Below are 15,184 nucleotides of genomic sequence, written 5' to 3'. Positions count from 1 at the left end.
CCAAATTGTGTGCTTCAAATGGATGCATTTTACTATGTGCAAATTGTACCTTAATAAAGTTGAATTTTTTAAAAATCAAAAGCAACAGCAAAAACAAAAAATATTGAGAATCTAACTGGAATTGCATTATTTATACACGTGTGCGTGTGTGTGTGTGTGTGTCCCAGAATGGAATGCAAGCGTGCAATCTCGGTTCCCTGCAGTCTTGATATCCCAGGCTCAAGCAAGCCTCTCACCTCAGCTTTCCTAGCGACTGAGACCACAGGCAGGCACCACCACACATGGGTAATTAATATATATATGTAGTAGAGATGGAGTCTTGCTATGTATCCCGGGCTGGTCTCAAACTCCTGTGGTGAAGTGACCCTCTCACCTCCATCTCCCAAAGTTCTGGGATTACACACATGAGTCATAGTGCCTGGCCAGAATATTTTTAACAACACTATGGGAGTAGGGTGTGGTGGCTTATGCCTGTAATCCCAGTGATTTGGGTGGCCAAGGCGGGAGAATTGCTTGAGGCCAGGAGTTTGAGATTAGCCCGAGCAACATAGCAAAACCTAAACTCCACAAAAAATAAAAACAAAAACAATAATAGTTAGCCCGGCATGGTGCCTTGTGCCTGTGGTCACAGCAACTGGGGAGGTTGAGCAGGAAGGATCGCTTGGGCTCAGGAGTTCCAGACAAGCCTGGGCACATACCTAAACCCCATCTCTACAAAAAAATACAAAAATTATCCAAGTTTGGTGGCATGTATCTCTAGTCCAGCTACTCGGGAGGCTGAGGCAGGAGAATCACTTGAACCGATTCTCCTGTCTCAGCCTCCCAAGTAGCCGCAGTGACCTGAGATCATGCCACTGCACTCCAGGCTGGGCTACAGAGCGAGAACCTGTCTCTCTAAAAATCAAGCATGTAAACCAACCAACTGACCCACTGTGGGTTCCCGTCCAGCGTCCTGTTGTGTTTCCTGCTGTCTTCTTTCGTTTGTGTGTGAACCCAGAATAATAAACGCCAGTGGTGTGTGTCTCACACGCATCTCCGGCCCCGTCGCCATCTCTCTGAGCTCTACTCTTTTTACAAAAGGCCACTTGACATCCTCACTTGGCAGCTCAAAAGTTCCTTCAACCCAATGTGCACAAGCCAAGCTCCATATCTTCCCATTCAGAGCAGGTTCTTGGTCCACCTCTGTCTGAATGAATGGGCTGCCAAGGCTGCAGTCTCTTCTCCAAAGGTTGTCCACACTGGGTCTCGCTTTCTCTTGTAAATTTCTCTCCCACCAGGGAACCTTCTCCTCCTCTGCCTTCCAAAGTCCTAGGCTAATAGGACCCTGCGCCCAATCCCCGAGGGCTGCAATAGCCTTCTTGCCTCTCCTGAGCTGTTCTGTGGACCCGGGGTTGGCTCTCCTTCACAGCTAGGCTGGTCGTTTTGGAAATGTTAACCCACTGCAGGACACCGTTCCATGGTTTTTTGCTGCCTTGGAACAAGACCAACTCCTGCGCGGCCCCTGCCTCCACCTGGCACCACCTCTGGGTCTGGCCCTGGCCTCCCCTCCATTTCCAGAATGAGTCGGGCTCCCTTCCAGTCCGGGCCTCAGCACACTTTCTTCACTCTGCTGCCTCTCTCCCTGCCTCTCCCAACCCGGTTCAGGTTGACTAATTTCAAATTTTATATTCAAGATTTCAGCCCAAATTTCCCCACTTTGGGTGCTTTCCTTGACCATGCACAGATCTAATCTAACCACATCTTCCTATTAGCCAGTTTCAGGGCACCACACCTCCCTTTTGCTGGCAGTTAAATGTAATTACGCAATTTTTCTCAATGATTAGATTAATCAATCAACCATTGAAGTCTATAAATGGCGGCATGTCAGCAGAGCCCCATTTGACAGGCATGGGATTGGCCTAATGTACCTTCCAAGCCTAGGCAGGCTCGCCACAGCCGGCCCCCCTCTGACCACACCTATCCCTTACGTGACTATCTTGCTGCCATATAAGAGGGACCGCGCTGGGACTCCAGCAGTCCGCTTTCTGCTGGGTTCTGAGCCACAGCCCGCTGCGCTGCCTGCCTGCCTGCCTGCCTGCCTGGCTGCAGGAGGACGACCTCAGAGCTACAGCCGTGAACCTGTGGACACCTCCAGCTCCTTTGGCCTCTCTTCGTCGAAGAGTCTCCTAATTTGCAGATCTCTGGAGCGAGCTGTAGGAAGATCAGGTGTGTGTGTGGGTGTCCCTGAGGGGTGGATAGAGCTTGGATGGGTGCAGTTGGGGACAGAATCCTCATTCGCTAGAAAGGCCACGGCCACTCCCTTGACTTTTCACCCCTGTCTTCCTAAATCCGTTCTCTGTCCTCACCTTCCTTCCCTCTTCCCTTGAGGAGGAATCATTCCTCCAGGAGGCCTACTTTAGTCTCCCCTCTCCCTGCTTTCCTGTAGAAACTGGGATAAATTGAACTTCCTGTAGGCCAATCCCTGCTGGCTACTAGCTTCTCCTTGGAAACACTGTAGGGTGTGGAAATCTCCCACAACCACAGCCCTCGACCCCAATCCTCACCTTCACACAGTCCTACTGGGTGGCACCGTGGGCTCAGTCAGTGCCCAGGCAGCCAAGTGATCAGAGAGCTGCGGGCATTGGAGGCCCTGGAGGAGGGTCTGTGGTGGAGGTCTGCATCGCTGCCTGGAGCTTAGGAAATTAGGCTCTGTTTTAACTCTACTGATGTGTTTTTCTCCCCACCCCCTCCACAGATTCCTCATGGAGGAACCAAGGCATTCAAAGCGATTTCGCTCCATGGCCCCTAATCAAGGTACATCAAAAGCCTGCAACTCTCTTTTAAATTTTCTGGATTTTTACTTTACTTTTGGTATTGACTTATAGAACTTACAGAGGCAAATGTGGCAAATGCTATGAAATGCAGCAGCTCCTGCTCCTTCTCAGTCTCCCACACCTTTGGGAACACCACCTCCATCTGTGTAGCTAATTCTTTCAGCATTCCCTCTCATTCTTTAAATATGCCTACACTATTGCTCTTTCTTTTTCCATTTAGAGTTTACTTACGGTCTTCCCTCTAGGATAGAGGAATATTTAGCTATAGTTTACACATTGCCACCACCACCACCAATCACCCAAGCACCATGCCACACACAGCCCAGGACACACACCCTCTGTCCCTCCCCCCCTGCCCAGGAGCGGAGAGAATATTAGGAGGATTACTTTCCACTTCTTGCATAACTTGAATTTTATGGGCTTGCCTTCGGTTTTTATGGGCTTACTGATCACTAGTTTGTTCCCCAATTCTTCCCCAATTTTTTAAACTCAAACTGAATCAAGCGTTCTCTGTTTCACTTTCTCATAGTCTGCTTCAACCTGGGCTATTTGCTATATTTCAGCTCCCAGCTTCCACATCATCTGGGAAATTACTTTCCCTTTTTATAATTGCATCCCATTTCCCAAATCTGGTGTCTTTTTTTTTTTCTTTCTTGTTTTACTGTTTCTCTGTAGTGGAGCAAGTCCTCACACTACATCTTCATCTATGATGGATCCGTACTTCCACCTTGTTCTTTTCTGTAGGAATTGGAATTTTACAGCTATTGCCACATTGTTCTCCAAAACATTTGCCTTCATACACTGAGTATCCTAAACTTTTAATCTTGTCTAGTTTGACAGATGCATAACAATAAAGCATCCATTGAAAGGAAATTATTTAAGATCTTGTTTGTCTGAAACATCTTCATTCTACCCTTCCTTCCTGATTCTTAAATGAAACTTTGGTTGGATATAAAATTTTAGGTGGGAAATCCATTTCCTTTGAAATTTCGAGGACATTTTCTGTTATTTTCTAGATTTAACTGCTGCTTTTGAGACGTCTGATTTTTGAGACATGTTGAATCCTAGCCCTTTCCATGTGACCTTTCCTTTCTTTCTCTTTCTCCCTCTCTCTGGAATCTTTTAGAATCTTCTCTTTGTCATCAGCACTCTGAAATTTTATGGTGATATGTCTCACTGAAAGTATGCCTCTAATTTTCTTATAGTTTATCCTTCTTTCCACCATTTTAGATTTTTGCTTTCTTTTCTGGGAGATCTTCTCAACATCATTCTCAAATTTCCATAGAGATTTTTGTTTCTTCTTTCATAACTGTAATTTCAAAAAACCCTATTGTCTGTGAGTATTTATTTATAAAAGTATCCTATAATTGATTTATGGGTAAAATTCCTTCTATATCTCTAGGAATATTAGCTCTAGATATTTTTAGAAAATCTCATTTCTGGCTTAAACTGTTTTCTCCAAGTTGGCTTATGTTAACTCCTCCAGCAAGACTTTTTGATCATCTCCTTCCCAATACATGTTAAGATGCTTGCTTGAACTAGATACTAATCTAAACATTGCATTTTTAGTAACTCAGTTCTTGTAAGGATCTAGGGGTTGGCATGGTATTATACCAGTTTATGAAAAGGGGAACCGATGCCCAGGTAAATTAAGCTGCCTGGGAATACAGCCCAGGCATTCTGGATCCAGACCCACCTCCCTTGTGACACCCTTCACCTCCTAACTGGTCGCTCATTAGCATCATTCATTTTGTGGTGTTCTATTTGTCTCTCCTACTGAAGTTGAACCTCAGTGAGGGCAGGAAGCATGCCATTTTTATTCCAATTCGATCTCTCTAGGGAACTGTAGACTCATTAGATTCATTAGCAAAATGGAGATCATAATATTCTACTGACAAGGTTGTTGCAAGGACTTGCAATGGAAAGCTCGTGGAAAGTGCTGTGCTCTAGGCCCTTGGGCAGACAGAACTCCTGAGGGTTCACCTTGCAGGCCTCTGCTGACCCTCATTCTGTTGGCCCGGGTTCCCACGGGCCCTCCCTCAACCCCTCACCTACTCTCCCTTCCCCGAAGGCTTCCTGGGCAGCCCATATTCAATCTCCTCACACTCTGCTTCTCTTTTTGCCTCAGGTGGGTGTCCTACAGAGCCAGGCTGCTCTACTGTGGACTGTGAAGACTCCGTGGAAGCAGATGGGCCCGCAGAGCCAGCCCAGCCTGCAAAACAGATTGCTTACGTTAAACCCTTGAGACGGGAGCCCCCAGCTCACACAGAGTTGGCTCCTCCTGCAGAGAGAGGTCGGCGGCTGGGAGGAAGCCGGCCGGCAGGGCGAGGGCGAGGCCTTGGCGGAGGGGGTGGGCCCCGCAGGGACGCTGGCCAGAGACGGGGGGCAGAACGCTTGCTGGAACCATACATGGACATCCAACTGCACCACCATGGAAGGCCAGGCCACCAGGGGGAACCGGAAATCAGGCAGACCGCAGCCTTCTCTTTTCCTGAAACAGCTCCTATACCTGGAACTGTACAGGAAGGCCCTGACCCTGATATGGCCCATCCTGAGGTGGGGCGTCAGGAGCCGCCCCGTGTCTCTGAGCCTGAGGCTGTCAACGGGCAGCCCATGTTGACCCTCTATCCCTGCATCGGGTTTAGGGCTCTGGGTGGCTCAGATGTTTTACAGGTCATTCAAACCCCCAACGGCACTTACGTGCAAGAGATCCCAGTGTTCGTCGCCAACATTGCATACTGACATCTATCTGTCACCCACATTGTTCCCAGCCTCCCTTTCTTCCACCTGGACTTTCGCCCACCCCCAGACTCCAGCCCCATTTCTGCTCCACTCCTCCCCTCCCATCCCAACCGGAGCCCTCGCCTTGTGTTGTCAGGATGGAGCCTCCATACCCTCCTCCCAGAATCCTGACAATAGTCCATCTGCTTCCAATGCCCCTCTTGTCCCTGCTTTGTACCTTCTGTCAAAGTTACACATGCATGGAGTTCCTCAATGCTTGGTAAAACAGGCCAGCATCTCCCCTCATCTTACTGTGCTTATATTAAAGGCCAATTAGAGATACTTGGGATGAAAAACAAGGTTGTTGGAATCCAAAGTTATGTTGATGGTGAATCACAGAATAGATAGGACTGAGGAACAAATCAGTAAAAATTGAATGTTAAGGCAAGAGAGAGATGGACAGCGTGACAGAACAGTCATCCTGAGGACCAGAGGTCATCTAACATGGAGCTCTCCCGGGAGAGCCAGAACATTTGTATTACAGCAAAATACAAGGAAATCATGGCTAATGATTTCTCCCTATGGAAGAAATATCCTGAGCAGGATACAAGAAGAACACCCATTGAGAGTATGGAGAAGAGAACATTCCAAAAGCTGCCCGAGAGCTGAGACCTACCAGGAAAGCAGAATCAGGGTGATGTTAGACTTTGCCTGGCAATATGGATGACTATGGAAAGCAATGGTGCAATATCCTCACAGCTTTGAGATGGAAATCACTCTGAATCTAGTGTTCTATGAGCAATCAAAGAAATTGTTGGACAGAGAAGGAGGCAGGCAGTGTCAGCTCAAGGGCAAGGCCACATGAAGGGAGAAATGGCATACAGAAAAAGGAGGAAAAGGCAGAATCCTACTCAGACTAGACCTGAAGCCTGAGTTTCCCCTGAAGTTAGAGTATGCAACTTATAATGTGCAAGTTNGTCTGATTTTGAGACATGTTGAATCCTAGCCCTTTCCATGTGACCTTTCCTTTCTTTCTCTTTCTCCCTCTCTCTGGAATCTTTTAGAATCTTCTCTTTGTCATCAGCACTCTGAAATTTTATGGTGATATGTCTCACTGAAAGTATGCCTCTAATTTTCTTATAGTTTATCCTTCTTTCCACCATTTTAGATTTTGCTTTCTTTTCTGGGAGATCTTCTCAACATCATTCTCAAATTTCCATAGAGATTTTGTTTCTTCTTTCATAACTGTAATTTCAAAAAACCCTATTGTCTGTGAGTATTTATTTATAAAAGTATCCTATAATTGATTTATGGGTAAAATTCCTTCTATATCTCTAGGAATATTAGCTCTAGATATTTTAGAAAATCTCATTTCTGGCTTAAACTGTTTTCTCCAAGTTGGCTTATGTTAACTCCTCCAGCAAGACTTTTGATCATCTCCTTCCCAATACATGTTAAGATGCTTGCTTGAACTAGATACTAATCTAAACATTGCATTTTAGTAACTCAGTTCTTGTAAGGATCTAGGGGTTGGCATGGTATTATACCAGTTTATGAAAAGGGGAACCGATGCCCAGGTAAATTAAGCTGCCTGGGAATACAGCCCAGGCATTCTGGATCCAGACCCACCTCCCTTGTGACACCCTTCACCTCCTAACTGGTCGCTCATTAGCATCATTCATTTTGTGGTGTTCTATTTGTCTCTCCTACTGAAGTTGAACCTCAGTGAGGGCAGGAAGCATGCCATTTTATTCCAATTCGATCTCTCTAGGGAACTGTAGACTCATTAGATTCATTAGCAAAATGGAGATCATAATATTCTACTGACAAGGTTGTTGCAAGGACTTGCAATGGAAAGCTCGTGGAAAGTGCTGTGCTCTAGGCCCTTGGGCAGACAGAACTCCTGAGGGTTCACCTTGCAGGCCTCTGCTGACCCTCATTCTGTTGGCCCGGGTTCCCACGGGCCCTCCCTCAACCCCTCACCTACTCTCCCTTCCCCGAAGGCTTCCTGGGCAGCCCATATTCAATCTCCTCACACTCTGCTTCTCTTTTGCCTCAGGTGGGTGTCCTACAGAGCCAGGCTGCTCTACTGTGGACTGTGAAGACTCCGTGGAAGCAGATGGGCCCGCAGAGCCAGCCCAGCCTGCAAAACAGATTGCTTACGTTAAACCCTTGAGACGGGAGCCCCAGCTCACACAGAGTTGGCTCCTCCTGCAGAGAGAGGTCGGCGGCTGGGAGGAAGCCGGCCGGCAGGGCGAGGGCGAGGCCTTGGCGGAGGGGTGGGCCCCGCAGGGACGCTGGCCAGAGACGGGGGGCAGAACGCTTGCTGGAACCATACATGGACATCCAACTGCACCACCATGGAAGGCCAGGCCACCAGGGGAACCGGAAATCAGGCAGACCGCAGCCTTCTCTTTTCCTGAAACAGCTCCTATACCTGGAACTGTACAGGAAGGCCCTGACCCTGATATGGCCCATCCTGAGGTGGGGCGTCAGGAGCCGCCCCGTGTCTCTGAGCCTGAGGCTGTCAACGGGCAGCCCATGTTGACCCTCTATCCCTGCATCGGGTTTAGGGCTCTGGGTGGCTCAGATGTTTTACAGGTCATTCAAACCCCAACGGCACTTACGTGCAAGAGATCCCAGTGTTCGTCGCCAACATTGCATACTGACATCTATCTGTCACCCACATTGTTCCCAGCCTCCCTTTCTTCCACCTGGACTTTCGCCCACCCCAGACTCCAGCCCCATTTCTGCTCCACTCCTCCCCTCCCATCCCAACCGGAGCCCTCGCCTTGTGTTGTCAGGATGGAGCCTCCATACCCTCCTCCCAGAATCCTGACAATAGTCCATCTGCTTCCAATGCCCCTCTTGTCCCTGCTTTGTACCTTCTGTCAAAGTTACACATGCATGGAGTTCCTCAATGCTTGGTAAAACAGGCCAGCATCTCCCCTCATCTTACTGTGCTTATATTAAAGGCCAATTAGAGATACTTGGGATGAAAACAAGGTTGTTGGAATCCAAAGTTATGTTGATGGTGAATCACAGAATAGATAGGACTGAGGAACAAATCAGTAAAATTGAATGTTAAGGCAAGAGAGAGATGGACAGCGTGACAGAACAGTCATCCTGAGGACCAGAGGTCATCTAACATGGAGCTCTCCCGGGAGAGCCAGAACATTTGTATTACAGCAAAATACAAGGAAATCATGGCTAATGATTTCTCCCTATGGAAGAAATATCCTGAGCAGGATACAAGAAGAACACCCATTGAGAGTATGGAGAAGAGAACATTCCAAAAGCTGCCCGAGAGCTGAGACCTACCAGGAAAGCAGAATCAGGGTGATGTTAGACTTTGCCTGGCAATATGGATGACTATGGAAAGCAATGGTGCAATATCCTCACAGCTTTGAGATGGAAATCACTCTGAATCTAGTGTTCTATGAGCAATCAAAGAAATTGTTGGACAGAGAAGGAGGCAGGCAGTGTCAGCTCAAGGGCAAGGCCACATGAAGGGAGAAATGGCATACAGAAAAGGAGGAAAAGGCAGAATCCTACTCAGACTAGACCTGAAGCCTGAGTTTCCCCTGAAGTTAGAGTATGCAACTTATAATGTGCAAGTTTCTAATCCCCCTTTCTGTATAAGGCCATTTGAATGGAACTGTTATGCACAGTGAAAGTACAAGTCATGTTTTTCAGCCAGGAAAAAGCCAAACCAGACAACCTGGAAGAAGTGGGATGCAACAAGAGTCAGTAAGCAAGGGAATTAGGAAACTGTATTATTAAGTCAAGATAAGTATGATTCTGGAAGAAAGATGGGTGACCTAGAATTAAAATTTCAGAAGACTTTGACATAGACAGGTGGGGCATGGGAAAATTCAGAAGGAGCTAGAAGTTACTGAAGTTCTTCTCTAGAGCCTGGAAATGATATAGTGGCTGAATTTATATTCAGCAATGAAATTCTAGACTCTGACACATTTTTAAGTCTCAATATAGGTATTCATTGGGAACCACTAAATGAATTGGAATAGAATGTAAAATTTCAAACAGATTGAGGAAAAAGGGGATCAAAGAACATTTGATGAATCAAACAAAAGGTGTGGGGGGGGGCGGGGAGGCAGGGGAGTTAACAGAAACAAGGAGAGTGCATGACTCACTGAAAATGCTAAATAGGGAATCAGAAAATTGTTGGCAGTGTCCTTGACTTCCTCCTGGTTTTAATGGGAGTATTTTAAGTGTTTCACCATTAACCAAGATGTTTGCTGTGAGTTTCTCATAGGTATTTAAGTTGAGGTAGTTCCTATCTTTTCAGAGTTTGATAAAAGCTGTATTGTGAATTGGAGTTTGTATTTTATTAAGTAGGTTTTATTAGCTGATTTTCACTCATTTGTAAATGTCCAAGTAAAATAAAGATAACTTTTACATCNAACAGATTGAGGAAAAAGGGGATCAAAGAACATTTGATGAATCAAACAAAAGGTGTGGGGGGGGGCGGGGGAGGCAGGGGGAGTTAACAGAAACAAGGAGAGTGCATGACTCACTGAAAATGCTAAATAGGGAATCAGAAAATTGTTGGCAGTGTCCTTGACTTCCTCCTGGTTTTAATGGGAGTATTTTAAGTGTTTCACCATTAACCAAGATGTTTGCTGTGAGTTTCTCATAGGTATTTAAGTTGAGGTAGTTCCTATCTTTTCAGAGTTTGATAAAAGCTGTATTGTGAATTGGAGTTTGTATTTTATTAAGTAGGTTTTTATTAGCTGATTTTCACTCATTTGTAAATGTCCAAGTAAAATAAAGATAACTTTTTACATCAAAGATTTTTTTCTTGTACATTCAATCCTTTTAAATAAAACCTTCTGTTAGAGTTATTTTATGCTACAGTTCTTTTACTAAAAATTTCATAAATTCCAAATACAAAATGCATTTACTAAAACCAGAAAATAAAAGTAGAGAAATAATGTCTCATGTCTCTGTTCTCCATTCCTATTGTATCTTCCCCATAATCACACAAGTCTATGCAAACAAACATGTACATTAAGGGCATCATTTGTGGCTTGATTTTACAAACACCTGGCATGCCATCTGCCAGGGGTCATGTTGAAGTGGCTATAGGGTCCACACAGGTAACGCAGGTGTGATTAGGACCAGCACCTCAGTGGTGCTTATGCCTCTCCAGAAAAGGCATAGGCGACTTCATATTGAAGCACTGTATGGATCACAATGAGCACTGTGCAGTGAGAGCTACTCCTTGGCTTGCCATTGGGGTCTGTCATCCCCAAGCTGAAGCACCCTAGCAGTCATCCTACACACATGTGCCACTATCTTCTTGCTGTGTATCTGTCTGAAAAAGGCACAGGTTATGCAGTTGTGCCTTTTAGGTTGTGCAGGTGATGGTCTGCTGACAGACTGCTTCCAGGATGTTTCTGCTACAAAAATACTTCATTAAACATTTGTACATGGAGTAAGACAGGGTCTCATTCAGTCACCCAGGCTGGAGTGCAGTAGTGCAATCACATCTCAATGCAGCCTGTACCTCCTGAGCTCCAAGACCCTTTGGCACCAAGACCCTTTGGTAATTTGTCCTGGTTTGTTTGTTTGTTTGTTTGTTTGTTTAGAAACAGATTCTCACTCTTTCACCCAGGCTGGAGTGCAGTGACTTCAGCTCACTGAAACCTTCTCTCCCCGGGTTGAATGTGATTCTCGTGTCTCAGTCTCCCAAGTAGCTGGGACCACAGTCCTGTGCCACCATGCCTGACTCATTTTGTGATTTTAGTAGAGACTAATAATGCCCAATCAGTTTAAAGACATTAGGTTGTACCTTTTTCCTCTAATTCATCTTTTCATACAATGCAGCCTCAGCCAAACCTCTTCTTTCAAAATAGTTTTCCCACCAGAATTTCTGTAGAATTGGTATTATTTCTTCAATGAATGTTTGGTAGAATTAATCAGTAAAACCATGCCTGTGGCAGCGTTCTCATTTGGAAGTTTGCATAATATTATACTACTTCATGTATAGTGTAAGGACTACAATGTTATGCTTCCAGTTCCTCTTACCTGGGGGCTTTGGTTGTTATAGATTTTATTTTTCATGTTCTGAAACCCACTACATATTACTTACCATTTTTGTTTTAGACAATTATCTTACACACTAACGTTGGGAGGATTGAATGCATGAAGATGTGAAAAGTACTGAAAACAATGCTTAGCACAGGGCAGTGTCCAATAGATGTCAGCTATTTTTCGCTGCTACATGTTTCTGATCTATCCTTATCAACTAATTCACCTATTCCTTTGCCAATACCATACCATTTTGATAGCTGGGAAAGGCTCAACCCGCTATTCTTCTTTTTAATGGCTTTTTTCCTCTAAAACTTAGTTCTCCATAAAAAATTTAAAACATTTCACCACTTTCAAGACAGAAAAAAAGAAAGAAGCATTCATTTTAACAAATGATGTTAGAACAAATTGGATAATTAAAAATATAAATGTCAACCTTTACTTTGCAATCTACACAAAAATTAACAAAATGGTTTGTTAACCTATAGGTAAAAGCAAAAACTGCAAAACTTCTAGAAGAAAATATCACAAAACTCTTCATGACTTTGGAGTAGGCAAAGATTTCTTAGATGGACACAAAAAAGCATGAATTGTACAAGAAAGTATTGATGCATTTTATGCAATGGGCACTGTGATTTGCCACCAGACCCTTCTTCAGAAATAAAAGATTTGTGATCTTAGTTGTGAGAATTGCCACAACTAGACAGTCCTCAGCCCTTGCAGATGGACGCTAAGGGACTATCTTGGCTGAAGACACTCCCCCGTCCTTACCCACGGGGACACCCATCCACCAGGAAGCTTGTGTCCAGCGATGTTCACTGGGGACATTAAAACCTGGTCTTGTCGCCACAACTCAGAACAGCTCTAGTAGGTCACTTTACTGTCAGAACATCCCATGGGGTCCGCTGAGGCAGAGCATTGAGACTGTGCGGTCCTGTTTCTTTCCCTCCCACATCCCTAACAGATGCACCTCATATACCTTCTGCATTCTAATTTTCAACTCAGTGTTGGTTTCCTGGGAATTCCAGCTTGAGACCTTGGGCTTTATTAAAATTAAAATATGTTCTTTGAAAGACTCTGCTAAGAAAATGAAAAGGCAAGCCATAAACAGGGAAAATATATTCACAATATGTATATTAATCAAAGACCTGTATCTATAAAGCACAAAGAACTCTGACAACTCAATAAGAGAAAGTCAGCCCAATAAGAGCCAGGCACAGTGTCTCATGTCTATAATCTCAGCACTTTGGGAGGCCATGGTGGGCAGATTGCCTGAGGTCAGGAGTAGGAGACCAGCCTGGTCAACATGGCAAAATCCTGTCTCTAATAAAAATACAAAAATTAGCCAGGCATGGTGGTGGGAACCTATAGACCCAGCTACTCAGGAGGTTAAGGCAGGAGAATCATTTGAACTCAGGAGGTGGACGTTGCAGTGAGCCAAGATTGTGCCATTCTCTCCTTGACTGTAATGTTTCCACTGAAAAGTCTGCTTCCAGACCTATTGGAGCTCCATTGCATGTTATTCATTTCTTTTCTCTTACTGCCTTGAGGATTCCTTGTTTATCCTTCAATTTTAGGAATTTGATTATTAAATTCCTCGAGGTACTCTTCTTTGGGTTAAATCTGCTTGGTGGTCTATAACCTTCTTTTAACTAGATATAGCTATCTTTCTATAGGTTTGGGAAATTTTGTGTTATTATCCCTTTGAATAAACTTTCTACCCCTATCTCTTTCTCTACCTTCTCTTTAAGGCCAACAAGTCTGAGATTTAGTCTTTTCAGGTTATTTTTCTATATCCTGTAAGTGTGCTTCTTTCTTATATCTTTTTCTTTTGTCTCCTCTGACAGTATTTTCAAATAGCCTGCCTTCAAGCTCACGATTTTTATTCCTGCCTCATAAATTCTGCTATTAAAAGATTCCGATGTGTCCCTCATTATGACCATTACATTTTCAAATACAGAATTTCTGCTTTATTCTTTTTATAACAGTTATTTCAATCTCTTTGTTAAATTTATCTGGTAGAGTTCTGAGTTCCTTCTCTCTGTTATCTTGAATTTCTTTGCATTTCCTCAAAACAGCTATTTTGACTTTTCTGTCTGAAAAGTCACATATCTGTTTCTCTGGGATTGTTCCCTGGTGATGTATTTAGTTCAGTTGGTGATATAATGTTTTCCTTAATGGTCTTGATACTTGTAGATGTTCTTCTGTGTCTGGACATTGAAAAGTTAGCTATTTATTATAGATTTTACATTATGGACTTGTTTGTACCTGTCCTTTGAGGAAGGCTTTCCGGATATTGAAAAGGACTTAAGAGCTGTAATCTAAGCTGATCTGTTACATGGGGCACCCTGAGCCCAGGGTAATGCTGTGGTTCCTGAAGACTCATATAGTTACCACCGTGATGGCCTTGGACAAGATCTAGAATTTCTATATTAACAGGCAGAGACTCTTGTCCTCTTCACTTAATATCTCCCTCTAAAATGAAGTCTTTCTATTCTGAACCACCTGAGGCTGGGAGTAGCTTGATACAAGCACCCTTGTGGTCTCTTTCCTCTCCTCGAGCAAAAGGAAGGGGTCTCCTCTAGGACTGTGCTGGGTCAGACTTGAAGCCAGTACAGCATTGAGTCTCACCCAAGGTCCCCTGTAGTTACTCTCCAGCTACTGCTCATGTTTGCTCAGGGTCCTGGGGCTCTATTATCAGCAGTTAGAAAAGACAACCAGGCCTGCATCCTTCCTTCAGGGCAATGAGTTCCACCAGGCCCCAGGCAGGTCCAGAGGTGCTGTCCAGAAGCCTGAGATGATTATAGTAAAAAAACCTTGGGCATCAACTTGGTGTTTTATTGTACTGCAGCTTATCTGGCACTCAAAGTACAAAACATATTTCTTCCCACTCTTCCCTCCTCTTTCCAAAGGCAGAGGAGTCTCAGGCTATGGCCACCGTGACAATGAGTTGTCCTGCCAGACTACCATTAATATTCCACTGAAGTCCTGGAATCGAGGGCGCCAAGAGCCGACTTAGTGCTCCACATCCCTGTGGCTGAGCTGGTACCTGACATCCGAAACAAAGCCCACTTTACTTGTCCCTCCTCTTTTCTTAAATGGAAGTAGTCTTGCCCCCTAGCAACCATAGATAATAATGTGTGGAGTCTCATCTGAAGCCAGTAAGTCTCAGAGTCTCACTACCTGGGTATCAACTGCTGGCTATTCAGCGTCCAACACCAGTTCAGTTAGCAGGTGGTGAATCTGGCCAGGACTGGTTCTTTCCCTTCAAGGCAGTGGGTTAAATTCTGGCCCATGGTATATCTAAAATTGTTGACCAGGAGATAAGGCCTAGAAGAGGGGCTTCACAACTGTAACTGGTGCCCTGTCTGGCTGTAGTTGAGCTAGTATCCAAGTGCTAGATAAAGTCCTCCCCAATCTTTCCTCTCTTCTTCTCAAGCAACAGGAAGGAGTCTCTTTTGAAGCCATAGGCTGGACAGCCTGGGGTTAGGGAAGAGGTGATGCCAGAGCTCTCTTAGCCACCCAGTCTGATGTCTCAGTAGGTCACATGCTCCCAGTCCACGGCTCTAGGTCCAGTTCAGCACTAGGACTCACCT

General features: G+C 44.8%; 1 protein-coding gene and 1 pseudogene across 1 annotated transcript; both read left to right on the top strand.

Moving 5' to 3' along the window:
* Window positions 1-2,741: 2,741 nt before the first annotated feature.
* LOC108531831 (proline-rich protein 20A-like) lies at window positions 2,742-5,555 on the top strand. The gene is made up of 2 exons (XM_017875460.1): window positions 2,742-2,792; window positions 4,935-5,555. The coding sequence occupies exons 1-2, from the start codon at window positions 2,742-2,744 to the stop codon at window positions 5,553-5,555; spliced, it is 672 nt and encodes a 223-aa protein (XP_017730949.1).
* Window positions 5,556-6,038: 483 nt separating this feature from the next.
* On the top strand, window positions 6,039-8,203 carry LOC108531823 (proline-rich protein 20A pseudogene; annotated as a pseudogene).
* Window positions 8,204-15,184: the final 6,981 nt, after the last annotated feature.

Source organism: Rhinopithecus bieti, unplaced genomic scaffold (assembly GCF_001698545.2).
Source record: "Rhinopithecus bieti isolate Rb0 unplaced genomic scaffold, ASM169854v2 scaffold_9015, whole genome shotgun sequence".
NCBI classification, from domain to species: Eukaryota; Metazoa; Chordata; class Mammalia; order Primates; family Cercopithecidae; genus Rhinopithecus; species Rhinopithecus bieti.
This window is presented reverse-complemented; position numbering and strand designations above follow the sequence as displayed.

Excerpts from the sequence above, each read along its gene's own strand:
- LOC108531831 (XM_017875460.1), top strand. The coding sequence starts at position 2,742 with ATGGAGGAACCAAGGCATTCAAAGCGATTTCGCTCCATGGCCCCTAAT. Across the intron at positions 2,793-4,934 it reads GCTCCATGGCCCCTAATCAA|GCCTCAGGTGGGTGTCCTAC; the intron begins GGTACATCAAAA and ends GCTTCTCTTTTT.